We start from the raw sequence: 20,333 nt of genomic DNA on the forward strand, positions 1-20,333 counted from the left end.
TTTCCACATTTTGTCTCTCATAGTTGAGGTATACCTATGATGAAAATTACAGGCCTCTCTCATCTTCTTAAGTGCGAGAACTTGCACAATTGGTGGCTGACTAAATACTTTTTTGCCCCACTGTATATGAAAATTAGTGTATACTGTCCCTTTAGGACCCTTAAAAAACTTAAATGTATACAGAACACAATTTTTTCTCTCTCATGATTTAGATAGAGCATGCAATTTTAAGCAACTTTCTAATATATTCCTATTATCAATTCTTCTTTGTTCTCTTGGTATCTTTATTTAAAAAAGCAGGAATGTAAGCTTACGAGCCGGCACATCTTTGGTTCAGAACCTGGGTAGCACTTGCTGATTGGTGGCTAAATTTATATTGGAGGCCATGTCACCTCTTTCCCTTCTCTCCTCTAAACTATACATATTTAGGTCATCTGGCTTTTTTTGTCAGTTTTTTATACATTGTATCCGAATGGAGCTTGAGGGCCCGTGTTTCTGGCGAGTCTTCAGACTCACCAGAAACACCAGTTATGAAGCAGCGGTCTAAAGACTGCTGCTCCATAACCCTGTCCGCCTGCTCTGATGAGGCGGACAGGAATCGCCGGAAATCAACCCGATCGAGTACGATCGGGTTGATTGACACCCCCCTGCTGGTGGCCAATTGGCTGTAGGGGGCAGCGTTGCACCAGCAGCTCTTGTGAGCTGCTGGTGCAATGCTGAATACGGAGAGCGTATTGCTCTCCACATTCAGCAAGGTCTTGTGGACCTGATCTGCACTGTTGGATCAGGTCCGCAAGACCTGTGATAAATAGGCCCCACTGCCTCTAGAACTGAACACAATACTCAAGATGAGGCCTAACTAAAGTTCTGCAAAGTGGCATAAGAACCTTACTATTTCTGCTACAAATACCTTTACATATGCAACCAAGCATTCTACTGGCCTAACTTGATGCAATACTACATTGTTTACTACATTTTAAATCATCTGAAATAATAATTCCCAAGTCCAGTGCTTCTTTTTTTTTAACAGTCAGGAAAGTAATTGAGTCTATATATATTTTGCACTTTGTGGTGTTGAACTTTAGATTCCAGTCATTTATCCAAGCCTCCAATATTTTTATATCACTTTTCCTTTGGTCCAACCCCCTCGGAACGTCAACTCTTTTACAAATTTTAGAGCTCCTCACATCTAATTACATTTATAAAAATGTGCACAATGTATATTAAACAAATTACTTATTTTATTTAAACAACAAAGCATCAACGATAAAACAGCATATACAAAAGTTAAAAAAAATAATAAAATAAACCATTTAAATTCAAATATTCCATGTTAATATTTGAGTGTTATAGTAAATATTCATATGTTATATTTGTTATTAATATGCTAACATTTGTTCTATGGAAATGTTCAAATGGTAGAAGGAATATCAAGGGAAACATCTAACATAACAACGTATGAACAGCACAACAAAACTCAAACCTTTCATGATTCAGATAGTGCATTCGATTTTAAACAACTTTTTAATTTACTTCCATTATAAATTTTTCTTCATTTTCTTGGGATCTGTTGTTGAAAAGCAGGGACGTAATGCTTAGGAGCGGGTCCATTTCTGGGGCACTATATGGCAGCAGTTTTGCAAGAATGTTATCCATTTACAAGAACACTAGATGGCAGCACTATTTCCTGTCATGTAGTGCTCTAGACGCCTACCTAGGTATCTCTTCAACGCAGAATATCATGGGAATGAAGCACATTTGATAATAGAAGTACATTGGATGGAAACTTTGTTTAAAATGTTGTACTCTGTCTAAATCACAAAGTAACATTTTAGGTTTCAAAACCCTTTAATTAAATACTAGTGCAATTAAGGTAGAATATATTGTGTTTTCTCCAAGGACTTTTTTAATGGTCGTTCCACCTGGTTGATTTTATTCACTACCCAGCTAAAATTTAAGACAAATTAACTTAAAATAAAATATTTCAATGTTTATTGCACAAATAATCATTACATAAATATATGCTATATTATGTAATTAGTTTGTGCTTTGGATAGCTGGCACATTTTTTGTGTGAAAAGACCTAAAGCAAGTGCAGTGTCCTTCATCTGAAGGTCCATAATAGAATGAGACATGTTCTAGAACTAAAGCAAGTGCAAAGTCCTTCACCAGAAGGTCCATAATAGATGAGACGTTCTAGAACTAAAGCAAGTGCAATGCCCTTCATCTGAAGGTCCACAATAGATGAGACATGAACTAGACCTAAAGCAAGTGCAATGTTCTTCAGCTGAAGGTCCATAATATATGAGACATGAACTATAACTAAAGCAAGTGCAATGTCCTTTATCTGAAGGTCCACAATAGATGAGACATGATCTAGAACTAAAGCAAGTACAATGTCCTACATCAGAAGGTCCATAATACATTAGACATGAACTAGAACTAAAGCAAGTACAATGTCCTACACCAGAAGCTCCATAATAAATTAGATATGATCTTGAAGTAAAGCAAGTACAATGTCCTTCACCAGAAGGTCCATAATAAATTAAACATGATCTAGAACTACAATCTTTCTAATAATTATGGAGTCTTCAAAATATTTTTTTTGTGCCCAATGACAACACATTTTATGACACCCGTGGCACCATTTAGGACATTAAATCCATAAGTTAACAATGTTATTTGGGACAGCAACAAATGTCTTGTGATCATGTTGTCATAAAGACAAACTGAGCATTATGGGATCTGTTGGGACACAGCTTAATTTATCGGGGGCCAACGCCCTACAGATTTTCAGTAGTTTCTTGTTTCCTTTGGAAACTGCTGAGATTTTTGTCCCATAGTTTCCAGTAGCTGCCCTTCTTAGCCAATAGCCTTTCATGCTTCCCCTGCTCCACGATACGACCACCTTCCATGACTAATATCTGATCTGCTTTCTCCACCATGCTGATCCTGTGAGAAATGATCAGTACCGTCCTATGTCGAGGGCCATCAAAAAGCGTGCTCCGCACCTAATAGGAAAAACAAGTTTATATATTACCAGGGCACTTGCAGAGGTTGGCACAATAATTGTACTTTTTAGGAGAAAGATGGCTGGAGCTTGGCACAGTCTGAGTATGGATAGAAGCTATGAATCTTTGTCTTGTGAGGGTTAGTGTCACAATCACTATGTGAGGAAGGAAGCTTCCATTAATACTGTCAGATGGAAATTACCTACATATCCACTGTGAGTGCTGAGGAAACTAAAATATCCACTATGTGAGGTGACAGGAGGCTGGTGATTCTATTGACTGAGGGTGCTGGTTGTTATTTAAATTGTTTTAAGTGGCACTATTGCTTATATGTTTGTGGAGTCTGGCATATTGAAAGTGTGTGGATAGCAGCTTGCTCTTTTTGTGAGGGTGGAACCTGGCATATTTATAGTATGATACTGGGTGATGGTACTTTCATTGTGTGATGGTGGATGTTGGCACTTTCATAGTAGGGGGCTGGGGGGTTTCAATTCCATTTTGTGAGGGTGCAGGACGGTATATTTACAGTGTGAAGGTGGGGATGGTACTGTGTCAGAGTAGATTCTGTCACTGTGGTAGATAGGCTAGTACTGCTACTAAGTGAGATTATATGGAGACTGGTACCTCTGCTGCATGAGGGTAACATTTGTACTGTATAAGGGCAGAGGTTGCTGCATCAACTGTGCAAGGATGGGGATTGGCATATGCAATGTGAGAGGTAAGAGACTGGCACCTCCTCTGTGTGTGATGGCAAGCTGACACTTGTACTGGGCTAGATTCACTAAACAGATGAGATTAGTTAAGAGTTTTAAAGAGTAAAAGCAGAGAGTGTGTAAATGCTGTTACTATATCTAGTGGATACAAATTGTGTCCTCTTGGTCTGTGACTCATATCTACACTAATCATCCTGAGCTCACCTTATGCTCACTCTCTGTATCCAGAGCACTTGTGGCATCATCCAGAATCAAGACCTGAGGATCTCTCAGCAGAGCTCTTGCCAGGGCCACACGCTGCTTCTGCCCCCCAGAGAGAAGACCACCTTTCTGTCCAGCATCTGAAAAAATTATACACCATGACTATTAACATACACACATTACATTGTCAAAATCCTATATGTGCAACATTTAAAGGTATGAAGCTCACACAAAGCTATGTAATGCTTTTATAGTTGAGGGGTGAGTTATTCTATCTATCTATCTATCTATCATCTCTATCTGTAAATCTATCAATTTATTCTCAATCTATGCTTATCTGTATCTAACTATCTGTAAATGTATCCATTTATTCTCAATCTATGCTTGTCTGTATCTATCTATCTATCTATCTATCTATCATCTGTAAATCTATCCATTTAATCTCTCAATCTACGCTTATCTGTATATATCTATTTGTCTGTAAGCCTGTCTGCCTGATCTATCTATCTATCTATCTATCTATCTATCTATCATCTATCTGTCTGTCTATCTCAGCTTCCCCTGTCATGGAAAATGTGTCTGCTCACACCTGACTCCACCCAACCCTGCTAATGATACGTTAGCCCTGCCCACTACACAACCATGCTCCTCCCCACTTTTTGTGGCCAGCCCCATCCACCAAACACCAGTGGTACATTACCCATAAGTCTCCCTTGTCTCCCTGTCCCAGAAAAGCCACCAAGAAATATTGGCTGGTATGTACTAAAATGGCCCATATTCAGTTACTTGCTGCTGGAAACATTATCTTATGCTACTAAACGTACAACAGTATCAGCCCTATAGCTCAGGTCAATATTATCTCCTTATGTTAGAATTTGTATCAGAATTAGGTCTCCAGCCACATGCATCAGTATTCCCAGATTGCATTAGTATTAAATATTGTTTTATGCATGCCCCCAATAGCTTATCTTTTCTGTTATAATTCAATAACAATGGACTTTTCATATCTATATTAATATTTTCAAGGGACTTAACACACGTTTAGGTTATAATACACAGTGTCTGATTGTGCATAGAAAAAAAACATAAATTATGCTTACCTGATAATTTCATTTCCTTCTGTATGAGGAGAGTCCACGGCATTCGTTAATGTTGGGAAATACTGAACCTGGCCACCAGGAGGAGGCAAAGACACCCCAACCAAAGGCTTAAATACGCCCCCTACTTCCCTCATATCCCAGTCATTCTGCCAAGGAAACAAGGAACAGTAGGAGAAATATCACGGTATAAATGGTGCCGGAAGAGAAAAACTAATTTTGGTATGCCCATCAGAGTATATGGGCGGGGGCTGTGGACTCTCCTCATACAGAAGGAAATTAATTATCAGGTAAGTATAATTTATGTTTTCCTTCTTAATATGAGGAGAGTCCACTGCATCATTCCTTACTGTTGGGAAAACTATACCCAAGCTCTAGAGGACACTGAATGATAACGGGAGGGGTAAAAGAGAGGCGGACCCTAATCGGAGGGCACCACAGCCTGCAAAACCTTTCTCCCAAAAGCTGCTTCCGCTGAAGCAAAAAACGTCAAACTTGTAGAATTTTGAAAAAGTATGTAAGGAGAACCAGGTAGCCGCCTTACAAATCTGATCCATAGAGGCCTCGTTCTTAAAGGCCCAAGAGGAAGGCACCGCTCTAGTGGAATAAGCTGTAATCCTCTGAGGAGGTCTAAGTCCCGCTGACTCGTAAGCTAAGCGTATAACACTCCTCAACCAAACAGATAAGGAAGTCAAAGAAGCCTTCAGACACTTACGCTTCCCAGGGTAGATAACAAACAAGGAAGACGTTTGCCTAAAATCCTTAGTAGCTTGAAGATAAAACTTCAATGCTCGAACCACATCCAGATTATGAAGTAAACGTTCCTTCGAAGAACGATTAGGACATAAGGAAGGAACCACAATCTCCTGATGATGTTACGATCAGACACCTCCTTAGGGAGAAAACCTAAGCTGGTACGTAGAATAGCCTTATCAGTATGGAACACCAGATAAGGAGGCTCACTTTGCAAGGCAAACTCTATGTGCTGACACAATAGCCAATAGAAAAAGAACCTTCCAGGACAACCAAATGCATAGGCTCACATAGAGTTCATTGAAAAACTTAAGAACAAGATTCAAACTCCAAGGAGGAGCATTAGATCTAAACACAGGTATGATCCTAATCAAAGCCATAACGAAAGATTCCACATCAGGGAGTTCTGTGAGCCTCTTGTGCAGCAAAACAGATAGGGCCGAAATCTGTCCCCTCAGAGAACTGGCAGAAAGGCCCTTCTCCAGACCCTCCTGGAGAAAAGAAAGTATCCTGCCAGCCTTAACCTTGTGCCAGGCTAAACCATGCTATTCACACTAGAATAAGTAAGCTCTCCACACCTTATGATAGATGCGACAAGTAACAGGCTTACGAGCCTGAATAAGAGAATCAAAAACCCTCTCAGAGAAACCTCTCTTGGCTAGGACTAAGCGTTCAATCTCCACGCAGTCAGCATCAGAGAATCTAGACTTTGATGAACAAAAGGACCCTGTTCCAGCAGATCCCTGCAACAAGGTAGCTTCCACGGAGATGAGGACATCCCCACCAGGTCCGCGAACCACATCCTTCGCGGCCACAATGGAGCAATCAGTATCACTGATGCCCGCTCCTGCTTGATGCAGGCCACTACACGAGGAAGAAGTGGTAACGGCTGGAAAATATAAATCAGGTTGAACCTCCAAGGCACTGCTAATGCATCTATTAGCTCCACCTGAGGATCCCTGGACCGCGACCCATATCTGGGTAACTTGGAATTGATATGGGACGCCATGAGATCTATCTCCGGTGTCCCCAATTTGTTGCAAATCTCTGCAAACACCTCGAGATGGAGAGACCATTCCCCCGGATGAAAGGATTGACTGCTGAGGAAATCCGCCTCCCATTTGTCCACACCTGGAATGTGGATCGCTGATGACGAGCAGTTGTGGGTCTCCACCCACTCCAGAATCTGAGATAATTCCCTCATTTCTAGGGAGCTTCTCGTCCCCCCTGATGGTTGATGTAAGCCACAAGGTTATGTTGTCTGATTGGAATCTGATAAACTGGGACGAAACCAGAAGAGGTCAAGCTTCAGAGCATTGAATATTGCCCGAAGTTCCAGAATGTTGATCGGGAAGAAGAATTCCTCTCAAGTCCACCGGCCCTGTGCCCTCCTGGCACCCCAAATAGCTCCTTATCCTGATAGACTTGCGTCCGTAGTCACAATCTCCCAGGATGGTCTCAAGAAGGATGTCCCTTGGGACAGGTGATCTGGACAGAGCCACCAGGAGAGTAATTCTCTTGATCGCCCTTCAACTGTCTCAGCATGCACAACTGTAGTGGTCTGAGATTGAATGTGGCAAAAGGAACGATGTCCATGCTGGACACCATGAGCCCAAACACCTCCATACACCAAGTCACAGAGGGCCTTAAGGAGGTCTGGAGGGTAAGACAAGCAGAAGTTAGCTTGTAACGACTCTGGTCTGTAAGGAATATCCTCATAGATATGGAGTCTATTATTGTACCCAGGAATTCCACCCTGGTACTGGGAATAAGAGAACTCTTTTCTAAGTTTATCTTCCAACCGTGAGATCGAAGAAGAAACAGAAGAGACTTCAAATGGTCTTCTGCCAGACGATAAGATGGTGTGTGAACCAGAATATTGTCTAAGTATGGAGCTACTGCTATACCTCTGGTTCTGGTCACTGCTAGCAGAGCCCCTAGAACCTTCGTAAAAACTTATGGAGCAGTAGCTAGACCAAACGGAAGTGCAATAAACTGGAAGTGCTGGTCCAGGAAAGCAAACCTTAGGAATTTGAAGTGTTCCTTGTGGATTGGAACGTGAAGGTAAGCATCCTTCAAGTCTATTGTGGTCATGAACTGTCCTTCCTAAACTAGGGGAAGGATGGACCTTATCGTCTCTATCTTGAACGAGGGGACAGATAGGAATTTGTTTAAGCACTTTAGGTCCATAATCGGGCGGAAAGTTCCCTCCTTCTTTAGGACCACAAAAAGGTTTGAATAGTATCCCAAACCTCTTTCTGCGAGAGGTACCGGGACAATGACTCATAGGGAGGAGAGATCCCTCACATACCCCAGAAAGGCTTCTCTCTTTTCTGGTCTGAAAGACTTGAAACCTATCTTGTATCCCTGAGCAATGACCTCCAAGACCCATGGGTCTTTAACGTCCAAAGCCAAGCATCCGAAAAGAGCGACAGTCTGGCCCCTAAGTGATACAGAACCGGATCGGGGGCTGCCCCTTCATGCCGACTCTGTCTCGGCAGGTTTCTAGCTCTGCTTGGATTTATTCCAGGACTGAGCTGGCTTCCAAGTACCCTTGGATTGCTCGGGCTTTGCAGAGGGCTGCTGATGTTGGGATTTATCAGAACAAAAGACTGTAGGGTGCGCAACTTGCAGGCGGGTATACCGTGGCCTCCTCACAATATAAACAGGTATAAGATTTACGTAAAGAGGGAGTACCCTCTAATGCATCAGAATCCTTCATAGCTTGCACTTATAAAGCAGACTATAGAAAATAAGATAAAAACTGCACCTTTATACCCCCAATGGCTGGGGCACTCACCACCTCCTATGACCCAGGCCAAACAGAGAAACCGCTTCATCTCCGGTAAACTGCAGGGTCAGGAAAGAGGAAATCAGTGTAACCACACCCAGTCACATGGTGCGCAATGCAGGACCGCCCCTGCTATAGGAAAAAAAAGCGCCAAGCTTTACAAGCTGTGCAGCTTCCAAAAACGAAAGTAAAACCTGTACGTTCCAACATCTGCCTGAGCCTCATCTCACACATGTTGCAGCATAATCATAATAAAATAAATTATGTGATTAATACCCCCTGTTCAATAAACTGTCTTCTTGCGTTATCATATGTGAATAAAAAAATGAAACGATCTTAATGGAATCTATGTCGTGGAACAGAAACACAACCTCTCAAGTTTGACAGTCTTATAGCATCGCTCCTGACATGGACTTGAGTGATGGAAGCAGGCAGTGAAACTCATCAACACTGATTGCTTAGGAGCTGTTAATACGAGTCTGGATGGGTTCGCAGAAAGACTGTCCCTGCATTTCCAGATTCTATCATTCGCCAATGCTCTCACCGAGAGGCTGACAAGACTACTTAAAACTCCAGTCCCATTTCGAGGGTAGATACACTTCATAAGGAACTACTCTGCCAACCTCCTGTGATGAAAGGCAAAGAATTACTGGTATATGAGGGAAGTAGGGGGAGTATTTAAGCCTTTGGCTGGGGTGTCTTTGCCTCCTCCTGGTGGCCAGGTTCAGTATTTCCCAACAGCAAGGAATGATGCTGTGGACTCTCCTCATATTAAGAAGGAAATACTTTATAATATATTGTTATTATTTATTTATAGGAGCTCAGGAGCGTCCACGTGTCTTTAGATCTCTATGGCCTAGATTTGGAGTTCGGCGGTAGCCGTCAAAACCAGCGTTAGAGGCTCCTAACGCTGGTTTTGGGCGCCCGCTGGTATTTGGAGTCAGTGATTAAAGGGTCTAACGCTCACTTTTCAGCCGCGACTTTTCCATACCGCAGATCCCCCTACGCCATTTGCGTATCCTATCTTTTCAATGGGATCTTTCTAACGCCGGTATTTAGAGTCGTTTCTGAAGTGAGCGTTAGAGCTCTAACGACAAAATTCCAGCCGCCTGAAAATAGCAGGAGTTAAGAGCTTTCTGGCTAACGCCGGTTCATAAAGCTCTTAACTACTGTACCCTAAAGTACACTAACACCCATAAACTACCTATGTACCCCTAAACTGAGCTCCCCCCACATCGCCGCCACTCGATTTAAATTTTTAACCCCTAATCTGCCGACCGCCACCTACGTTATACTTATGTACCCCTAATCTGCTGCCCCTAACACCGCCGACCCCTATATTACATTTATTAACCCCTAACCTGCCCCCCACAACGTCGCCGCCAGCTACTTAAAATAATTAACCCCTAATCTTCCGACCGCAAAGCGCCGCCACCTACGTTATCCCTATGTACCCCTAATCTGCTACCCCTAACACCGCCGACCCCTATATTATATTTATTAACCCCTAATCTGCCCCCCTCAACGCCGCCGACACCTGCCTACACTTATTAACCCCTAATCTGCCGAGTGGACCTGAGCGCTACTATAATAAAGTTATTAACCCCTAACCCGCCTCACTAACCCTATCATAAATAGTATTAACCCCTAATCTGCCCTCCCTAACATCGCCGACACCTACCTTCAATTATTAACCCCTAATCTGACGACCGGAGCTCACCGCTATTCTAATAAATTGATTAACCCCTAAAGCTAAGTCTAACCCTAACACTAACACCCCCCTAACTTAAATATAATTTACATCTAACGAAATAAATTAACTCTTATTAAATAACTTATTCCTATTTAAAGCTAAATACTTACCTGTAAAATAAATCCTAATATAGCTACAATATAAATTATAATTATATTATAGCTATTTTAGGATTAATATTTATTTTACAGGCAACTTTGTAATTATTTTAACCAGGTACAATAGCTATTAAATAGTTAAGAACTATTTAATAGTTACCTAGTTAAAATAATAACAAATTTACCTGTAAAATAAATCCTAACCTAAGATATAATTAAACCTAACACTACCCTATCAATAAATTAATTAAATAAACTACCTACAATTACCTACAATTAACCTAACACTACACTATCAATAAATTAATTAAACACAATTCCTACAAATAAATACAATTAAATAAACTAGCTAAAGTACAAAAAATAAAAAAGAACTAAGTTACAAAAAATAATAAAATATTTACAAACATAAGAAAAATATTACAACAATTTTAAACTAATTACACCTACTCTAAGCCCCCTAATAAAATAACAAAGCCCCCCAAAATAAAAAATTCCCTACCCTATTCTAAATTAAAAAGTTACAAGCTCTTTTACCTTACCAGCCCTGAACAGGGCCCTTTGCGGGGCATGCCCCAAGGATTTCAGCTCTTTTGCCTGTAAAAAAAAACATACAATACCCCCCCCCCAACATTACAACCCACCACCCACATACCCCTAATCTAACCCAAACCCCCCTTAAATAAACCTAACACTAAGCCCCTGAAGATCTTCCTACCTTGTCTTCACCATACCAGGTTCACCGATCCGTCCTGGCTCCAACATCTTCATCCAACCCAAGCGGGGGTTGGCGATCCATCATCCGGTGCTGAAGAGGTCCAGAAGAGGCTCCAAAGTCTTCCTCCTATCCGGCAAGAAGAGGACATCCGGACCGGCAAACATCTTCTCCAAGCGGCATCTTCAATCTTCTTCCATCCGGTGCGGAGCGGGTCCATCTTGAAGCAGGCGACGCGGATCCATCCTCTTCTTCCGTTGTCTCCCGACGAATGACGGTTCCTTTAAGGGACGTCATCCAAGATGGCGTCCCTCGAATTCCGATTGGCTGATAGGATTCTATAAGCCAATCGGAATTAAGGTAGGAATTTTCTGATTGGCTGATGGAATCAGCCAATCAGTATCAAGTTCAATCCGATTGGCTGATCCAATCAGCCAATCAGATTGAGCTCGCATTCTATTGGCTTTTCCGATCAGCCAATAGAATGCGAGCTCAATCTGATTGGCTGATTGGATCAGCCAATCGGATTGAACTTGATTCTGATTGGCTGATTCCATCAGCCAATCAGAAAATTCCTACCTTAATTCCGATTGACTGATAGAATCCTATCAGCCAATCGGAATTCGAGGGACGCCATCTTGGATGACGTCCCTTAAAGGAACCGTCATTCGTCGGGAGACAACGGAAGAAGAGGATGGATCCGCGTCGCCTGCTTCAAGATGGACCCGCTCCGCACCGGATGGAAGAAGATTGAAGATGCCGCTTGGAGAAGATGTTTGCCGGTCCGGATGTCCTCTTCTTGCCGGATAGGAGGAAGACTTTGGAGCCTCTTCTGGACCTCTTCAGCACCGGATGATGGATCGCCAACCCCCGCTTGGGTTGGATGAAGATGTTGGAGCCAGGACGGATCGGTGAACCTGGTATGGTGAAGACAAGGTAGGAAGATCTTCAGGGGCTTAGTGTTAGGTTTATTTAAGGGGGGTTTGGGTTAGATTAGGGGTATGTGGGTGGAGGGTTGTAATGTTGGGGGGGGGTATTGTATGTTTTTTTTTACAGGCAAAAGAGCTGAAATCCTTGGGGCATGCCCCGCAAAGGGCCCTGTTCAGGGCTGGTAAGGTAAAAGAGCTTGTAACTTTTTTAATTTAGAATAGGGTAGGGAATTTTTTATTTTGGGGGGCTTTGTTATTTTATTAGGGGGCTTAGAGTAGGTGTAATTAGTTTAAAATTGTTGTAATATTTTTCTTATGTTTGTAAATATTTTATTATTTTTTGTAACTTAGTTCTTTTTTATTTTTTGTACTTTAGCTAGTTTATTTAATTGTATTTATTTGTAGCAATTGTGTTTAATTAATTTATTGATAGTGTAGTGTTAGGTTAATTGTAGGTAATTGTAGGTAGTTTATTTAATTAATTTATTGATAGGGTAGTGTTAGGTTTAATTATATCTTAGGTTAGGATTTATTTTACAGGTAAATTTGTTATTATTTTAACTAGGTAACTATTAAATAGTTCTTAACTATTTAATAGCTATTGTACCTGGTTAAAATAATTACAAAGTTGCCTGTAAAATAAATATTAATCCTAAAATAGCTATAATATAATTATAATTTATATTGTAGCTATATTAGGATTTATTTTACAGGTAAGTATTTAGCTTTAAATAGGAATCATTTATTTAATAAGAGTTAATTTATTTCGTTAGATGTAAATTATATTTAAGTTAGGGGGGTGTTAGTGTTAGGGTTAGACTTAGCTTTAGGGGTTAATCAATTTATTAGAATAGCGGTGAGCTCCGCTCGGCAGATTAGGGGTTAATAATTGAAGGTAGGTGTCGGCGATGTTAGGGAGGGCAGATTAGGGGTTAATACTATTTATGATAGGGTTAGTGAGGCGGATTAGGGGTTAATAACTTTATTATAGTAGCGCTCAGGTCCGCTCGGCAGATTAGGGGTTAATAAGTGTAGGCAGGTGTCGGCGACGTTGAGGGGGGCAGATTAGGGGTTAATAAATATAATATAGGGGTCGGCGGTGTTAGGGGCAGCAGATTAGGGGTACATAGGGATAATGTAGGTTGCGGCGGTGTACGGAGCGGCAGATTAGGGGTTAATAATAATATGCAGGTGTCAGCGATAGCGGGGGCGGCAGATTAGGGGTTAATAAGTGTAAGGGTAGGGGTGTTTAGACTCGGGGTACATGTTAGGGTGTTAGGTGCAGACGTAGGAAGTGTTTTCCCATAGGAAACAATGGGGCTGCGTTAGGAGCTGAACGCTGCTTTTTTGCAGGTGTTAGGTTTTTTTTCAGCTCAAACAGCCCCATTGTTTCCTATGGGAGAATCGTGCACGAGCACGTTTTTGAGGCCGGCCGCGTCCGTAAGCAACTCTGGTATCGAGAGTTGCATTTGCGGTAAAAATGCTCTACGCTCCTTTTTTGGAGCCTAACGCAGCATTTGTTTAAACTCTCGATACCAGAGTTAAATTTATGGTGCGGCCAGAAAAAAGCCTGCGGAGCGTTAACAGCCCTTTTACCGCCGAACTCCAAATCTAGGCCTATGACAGCAGTGTTTTACAATATTGTTTTTGGCAGTGTTACACATTGTTGCAAACACTGCTGCCACAGAGTTATAAATACACATGCACACTCCTGAGATCTTTTGATATTAAACATATTTACTCATCAACAAAGGAAACCAATAGAACAAAGCAAAGTTATTTAAACTTGTATACTCTTTCTGAATCATGAGAGCCTAATTTTGACTTTACTGTTCCTTTAATAGTAAAGGTAGATAAGAAAAAATGTATCTTTACATATCCTCTTTAATCCTTGCTTTTTAAAATAAAAAAAAGGTTTTGGAAATGAATATCTTTAAAAATGTCAACTTATTTAAAGGGACAGTCTACACCAGAATTGTTATTGTTCAAAAAGATAGATAATCCCTTTACTACCCATTCCCTAGTTTTGCATAACCAACAAAGTTATAAATACACCTTTTTTATCTCTGTGATTACCTTGTATCTAAGCCTCTGCAAACTGCCCCCTTATTTCAGCTCTTCTTTCGATAGACTTGCATTTTAGCCAATCAGTGATGGCTCCCTGGAACTTCACGTGCGTGAGCACAGTGTTATCTATATGACACACATGAACTAGTACCCTCTAGTGGTGAAAAACTGTCAAAATGCCCTGAGAGAAGAGGCGGCCTTCAAGGGCTTAGAAATTAGCATATGACCCTCCTAGGTTTAGCTTTCAACTAAGAATACCAAGAGAACAAAGCAAAATTGGTGATAAAAGTAAATTGGAAATTTTTTTTAAAATGACATGCCCTATCTGAATCATGAAAGTTTATTTTGCACTAGACTGTCCCTTTAATAAAACAAATCATAACCTAGGATAATTTTTTTTAATGGGTCAAAAATATATCAAAGCCTTTTTTAAAGTTATCTTTTGTATTGGCAGTCACTGCTTCCTCAGGCAAAGACTGTGATTACTCTTATGGTATAATACCTTTTTTTTGTTGGCCCGTTCCTCCATCTTTGATACAAATGTATTAATAAATAAACCCATTTGTGAGTTTATTGGTGATTGTTGAGTTGGGATTTTTTTGCAGATTCTGAAACAGCAAACAATTGGAGAGGAGCCTCATGTGCGTATCAATGTATCCCAAGTGTGGCACAAATATAACAATAAATGGGTACTCACATTTATTCAGAGCACCCTAATGGGCTAGTAGAAGCAGACTGGTAGATTAGGGTGTAGCAGCTCACCCCCTCCTGGTATCAGGAACAGACCACAGTGTGTCAAGCTAGTGCAGATGTATGGCATATGAATCCCAAAAGATGTATGTTCCAAACAGGATTACAAAATAAAATGTATAGGGGGGCGTGGCTAGGCAGCGGCCATAACTGGGGGCAAATTATGAAGCTCAGTGTCTGCCTTTGCTAACTCGCAATTTTTCACGGGAAATTTGCTTCATCTTTTTACACAGTTGGATGATTCATTATTATTAGCTATTGCTGGATTGTTTGTTATAGAAATTATTCTTTAACACTGACTGGGACCTGATCTAGCACGCTGCGGCCTACAACTAAACCCTCAACACCCCCTGGTTCAACGGGTAGAGCAACTCTGGATCTGCTACCAATACGCATTTACCAAGTGATATTACTATGGCAAACGATTCATCATGGGGGATACACAATCTCTTTTACAGACCATTCTTCAGACTTTAGAAACAAGGATTGATGACGGATTTAACGATCTATTAGCACTCTGCAGATCAATGGGCGGTAGCAATACTAAATCCCATGGTGCAAAGGCCTATATAGCTGACAGGGGTCCAGCACAGTGTTCACTCGATCCGTAGTGAATCAATACTCATTTACCAGAATCGACAACAAAGAGACACAGTGAGCCTCTAGGACTCACCCTCCCACAATTAACGAAACCCTAGTGGCTTCTCTACAGCTTGCTCAACTACGGTATATGGTTTCCGCCTGAAGTGAAGCGGTCGATCACCCAGGGGGGGTAAAAAAACGTCAACTATAGCTTCAGGGCTCATGATCATACTACAGCATCGTACTATCCCTGAAAGGGTAGAGGGAACCGCAAGACCAGTAAGGTATGAGAACGTAGGAATATTTACAAGTATAATCACAAGCGACTTCTAATAGAATTGTCTCTTATGTTTACTTTCATGCTACATTGTTTTGTATTAACTATGGGGCCCATCTATCAAGCTCCGTATGGAGCTTGAGGGCCCATGTTTCTGGCGAGCCTTCAGGCTAGCCAGAAACACCAGTTATGAAGTAGCGGTCTAAAGACCACTGCTCCATAACCCTGTCCACCTGCTCTGAGGAGGCGGACACACTTCGCCGCAATTCAACCCGATCGAATATGCCATGCTAGCGGCCTGTAAAATCTGCAGGGGGTGGCGTTGCACCAGCAGTTCACAAGAGCTGCTGGTGCAATGCTGAATGCGGGGAGCGTATTGCTCTCTGCATTCAGCAAGGTCGGTCGGACATGATCCGCTGATCAGATCATGTCCGACAGGCCTTTCATAAATATGCCCCTATGTATTTTTTATGCTTTGATTTACCATTTCATGTTATATGCTAATATAAATGTTTCCAATTGAATCTGTAATAATTTATGGGAATTGTATCATATGTTCTAAATGTTAGAATCCAATATGTAAATCCATTGAACTCATTCACTAACAGGACCAACAAAATTGGACTAGTAACTTTCCCTTTAAGAATGCGCTATAAAGCACCATTGCTCTATTTTTGCCCCTTCAGGGCCTCCGTAGTTTGTTATCCCTCGTTACCACATCGGTAATTTCAAACAGAGTGAGAGTTTTCTTCTGAATACAAGGGGTCCGCTATAGAAGGACAAACCGAAGCGCTGGATTTGGCACTCTAAGACCACGAATCCCAGAGGGAACTACTAAGTTGAGGACGACTTGAAAGTATATGGTGTAAGTACCTAATAGCATCTATATTTGTAACTATTATCATACTGGTGACAAGGATTTCCTGTCTCACTGCAGGACTCCTGGACGAAATTTGTGGCTGTTTCACTCTAGGATTCTGGGCTCTGGATTGAGTCTGACTAAGCCTCACGCTATATTGGGCTTGTATTTGCTATTTTCCTAATACAGACTTCCTATGCTGATCTCTATCTCTGCAGCTATTTTACTGTGTTTATTGTGTTTGTGATTTGATTTATAGTGCATTTTATGAATTGTTTTTATTTTGCTTTAGTATATACTTTTACATGGAATATTAAATTGTGATATATCGTTTTTACAACATATCCCCAGTGACATCATTTTGTAGTTACATAATATATATGCCAGATACTACATATATTTAGCTTTTTATGCGCCCCAGTACAGAGATTGGGGCATATTTATGATTGTGTGAGCGGACATGATCCGATAAAGTGGATCATGTCTGCTGCACATCGATAAATGCTGACAGCATACACTGTCAGCATTTATCATTGCACCAGCAGTTCTTGTGAACTGCTGGTGCAATGCCGTCCCCTGCAGATTTGCGGCCAATTAGCCGCTAGCAGGGGGTGTCAATCAACCCGATCGTATTCGATCGGCTTGATTTCTGTCCGCCGCCTCAGAACAGGCGGACAGGTTATGGAGAAGCAGTCTTTAGACACGGGGTATCAAGCTCCATACGGATAAATATGCCCCATTGTCTGTGTGTTTTCACACGCATATAATCTCTATCTGTCTTGTTGCTCCTTTGGGGCCGTTTTACTAATGTGCGGGCGGACATGATTGACACCTGAGATGTGGCGGACAAGTTAAGGTGCAGCGTTCTTACGACCGCTGCTTCTTAACTTCTGCTTCAGGCGGACCTGAAGCAAAGTGGGTCAGAAGCAGCATCCGCTGCTTTATAAATCGACCCCTATGTGGGATTTTACGGGGAAGTCTGTTAACCGGTGGCTTTTTATCTTGTAATACCACTGTAGCGCAGTAATTTAGACATCTCCTTGTCTGGACTGTAGGCATATTTACCCAGGTTACAGGGGGACAGATTAGCTCCTACATATAGCACAGCCTCCCGACCCATGAGCACACTTTTTCTGCAACTCTCAGCTTATATTGCAGTTAGTTTAAATTTCGTTTCCCTGAGTGGAAAATCTTACTGCTCTTCTACAACACTGCTTTTCTCATCTGGTATCGCAGAATGGGCATCGGATAATCCCTCTTCGTTTTGAGCCTAGCAGACAGTGACCTGTCTATCACTCTACATTCGGCATAACCCCAGCTGCTTTGGACACTGACCTTGGATGGCCATAACTTTTAGATTAAGATAGGCGATGCTTACAGACCACCAATTTCTTTTGTAACTCAAAACAAGGTTTTCCATATCTAGGGTGTCCTTAGTATATTGATGTTACTATTTTTACTATTTTTGCATTTAAACTCCTCATGCATTTGATATATAAGGTTTCTTAAGATGAAAAGAACGGAATTATGATGGGGTAACCAAAATCATACATTTTCACATTTATATCATCTGATGTTTTGCAACTTCATGCATACATATTGTTAAACGATCATGTTTTATGTTAACATGCTTTTAATTTACTGTTTTTTTAACTTTTTTGTAAATCGCCTGATTGGACACTGTGCCTTTAAATAGGCCATGTCCAGTCTAAGCAATTATCCCTATGACTAAGTACTCAGTTGGAGTACGAAACGCGTAAGGGGTTAATTCCCTGATCCTACCTCACTTTTTAAACCTATGGAATAAAGTTTGGATTTTTTATCATAGTTGGTGTCCCACGAGTGCTGCTTTTTTCTTCTATTTTGAATTACTGCGGCTCGCACTCGGCCGCACCTGACTTGCACCTCACGGGGCTGTGTAAAACCTACCCTACAGCTGGGCGGCAATAGGACTCTCCCCTCCACGTCACGCTCTGCAGCGGCCTTGTCTCCTCTACTCCTAGCGTTCAGCGTGCAGTTTGGCCAGCTCGACCGAGAATCCGGAGGCAACAGATCGTCATCCAGTAAGTGTGAGTTTACTTCTTATACAGCTACAGAACAAATGTTGAACCTTCAATGATATTGGTGCTTCAATGGTCGATGCATTAAGAGGTTTCTTATGAATGTTTATCACACTGTACCGGGCTGTATTTGGAATACGGCATATTGCATAGCCCTATAGCTGTTTTACTGTTAAGGAACTTATAAGGGTATTCAGTTTTTTTCACAGCTCATAAATAAGTGAGAGTGGGTACACTTTAAACACAATATATTTTTGTGTCATTTGGAGACTGCATTTAACGAGGTTATAAAAGGATCAGTCACTCTTTTTCAATATGGAGCAAGAGGGAGCAAACATCAGTGAAACCATTTTTAACATAGCAAGTAGAAAAGATTTCTTTGAAAAAATATTCATGACAGGAGGAAATAATGGAGAAAAAGGACAGGATTTAAAGGGACTCTTTAATCAATTTGAGAAAATGATGTTAACAGATTTGAGATTAATGTGGGATATTGTTTCATTTACCCACTACATTGAGGTACAGAGAATCCCTAGGGGACTTAGAATAAATAAGTTCCCCACTTTTGATTTGGAAGATGGTGCTTTACAGCAAGAATGGAATGATGCCCTGACTACCTGTTCTCTTACATTGATGGGGATTATAAATAAAAGCAAGACCCTAAAGAGAGATAGGTTAAAGGATAAAATTGATAATATAAAATCAGATTTGAAAAGTCTGAAGGATAACAACAAAGATAAATACAAGGGCTATAAGAAAAGTTTGAAGGCAAAGGTACACAAATTGGATGCTGAACTAGCACAAAGAAAAGGCACTAAATTTTCCAGGGATTGGGAAGACTACGCAAATCAAAGAGTTTATAATTGGTCAAGATTTCAAAGAGGTCCCAGAAGGCGATTTGGAAGAAATTTCTCAAATAAAAGTACAAGAAGAAATGAAGATAAAACAAGAGGGCCTGAGTGGCAAGAGAAAGATAAAGAAACAGCACCCAAATCTATCCTCAAAAATAAAAATAAAAAGGACAAAAAAGTGGCATTTTCATCCACTGACACCTCTGACCATGAGTCCAACTACTCTGAAGGAAGCTGGTACTCCACAGCCCTATCAACTACTTCTATTTCCTCTTCTTTTTCTTCTTCTTCCTCCTCTTCTTCATCCTCTCTCTCCTCTATCCCTTCTAATACAATTCCTTCCCTACAGGTATCAGATGGCGATATAAATCAAGAAGAGGGAGCTGTTCGCCCAAAAGCCAGAGCTGTCCCTTTAGGAGACGGACGAGGAGAGCAGGCAGACGACAGAAGAAAATCAACAAGAAAATTCAAGAACCACAGGAAACACTGACTGTGATTAATCTCTCTGACTATCCTCTAACAGAAGGACAAATAAGTGTATTAAGCAAAGGTTTGGGTTTTGCCCCATCCCATAGCTTTTCAGCCTTTAGAACCATTATTGATGTAAATAGGTTTGTGCGCAAACTAACGCTGAAACGTTTCTTTAAGGATGATAAAGGCATTGAATATCATGATAGTCCTTCTACAAAGGAAGCAGGTGATAGTCCAACACCACATCAGTCAGACATACAAACTACCCATTTTGATTTCCAAGACTTAACAAGTCTAAACACATTGAGAGATTTAGAAACTTCTAATATAGGTCCTGATGAATTTAATATTTCAA

General features: G+C 41.1%; 1 protein-coding gene across 1 annotated transcript in view; it reads right to left on the minus strand.

Moving 5' to 3' along the window:
* Positions 1 to 1,219: 1,219 nt before the first annotated feature.
* TAP1 (transporter 1, ATP binding cassette subfamily B member) overlaps positions 1,220 to 20,333 on the minus strand; it is a 61,318-nt gene continuing 42,204 nt past the window's right edge. The window contains exons 11-12 of the mRNA XM_053721932.1: positions 3,929 to 4,065; positions 1,220 to 3,011 (exon numbers count right to left, since the gene is read on the minus strand). Of these exons, the coding sequence (XP_053577907.1) occupies positions 2,784 to 3,011; positions 3,929 to 4,065 (365 nt within the window). The 3' untranslated portion in view covers positions 1,220 to 2,783. The remainder of the gene's footprint in view (positions 3,012 to 3,928; positions 4,066 to 20,333) is intronic.

The sequence above is a fragment of the Bombina bombina genome, chromosome 7, assembly GCF_027579735.1.
Source record: "Bombina bombina isolate aBomBom1 chromosome 7, aBomBom1.pri, whole genome shotgun sequence".
NCBI lineage: Eukaryota > Metazoa > Chordata > Amphibia > Anura > Bombinatoridae > Bombina > Bombina bombina.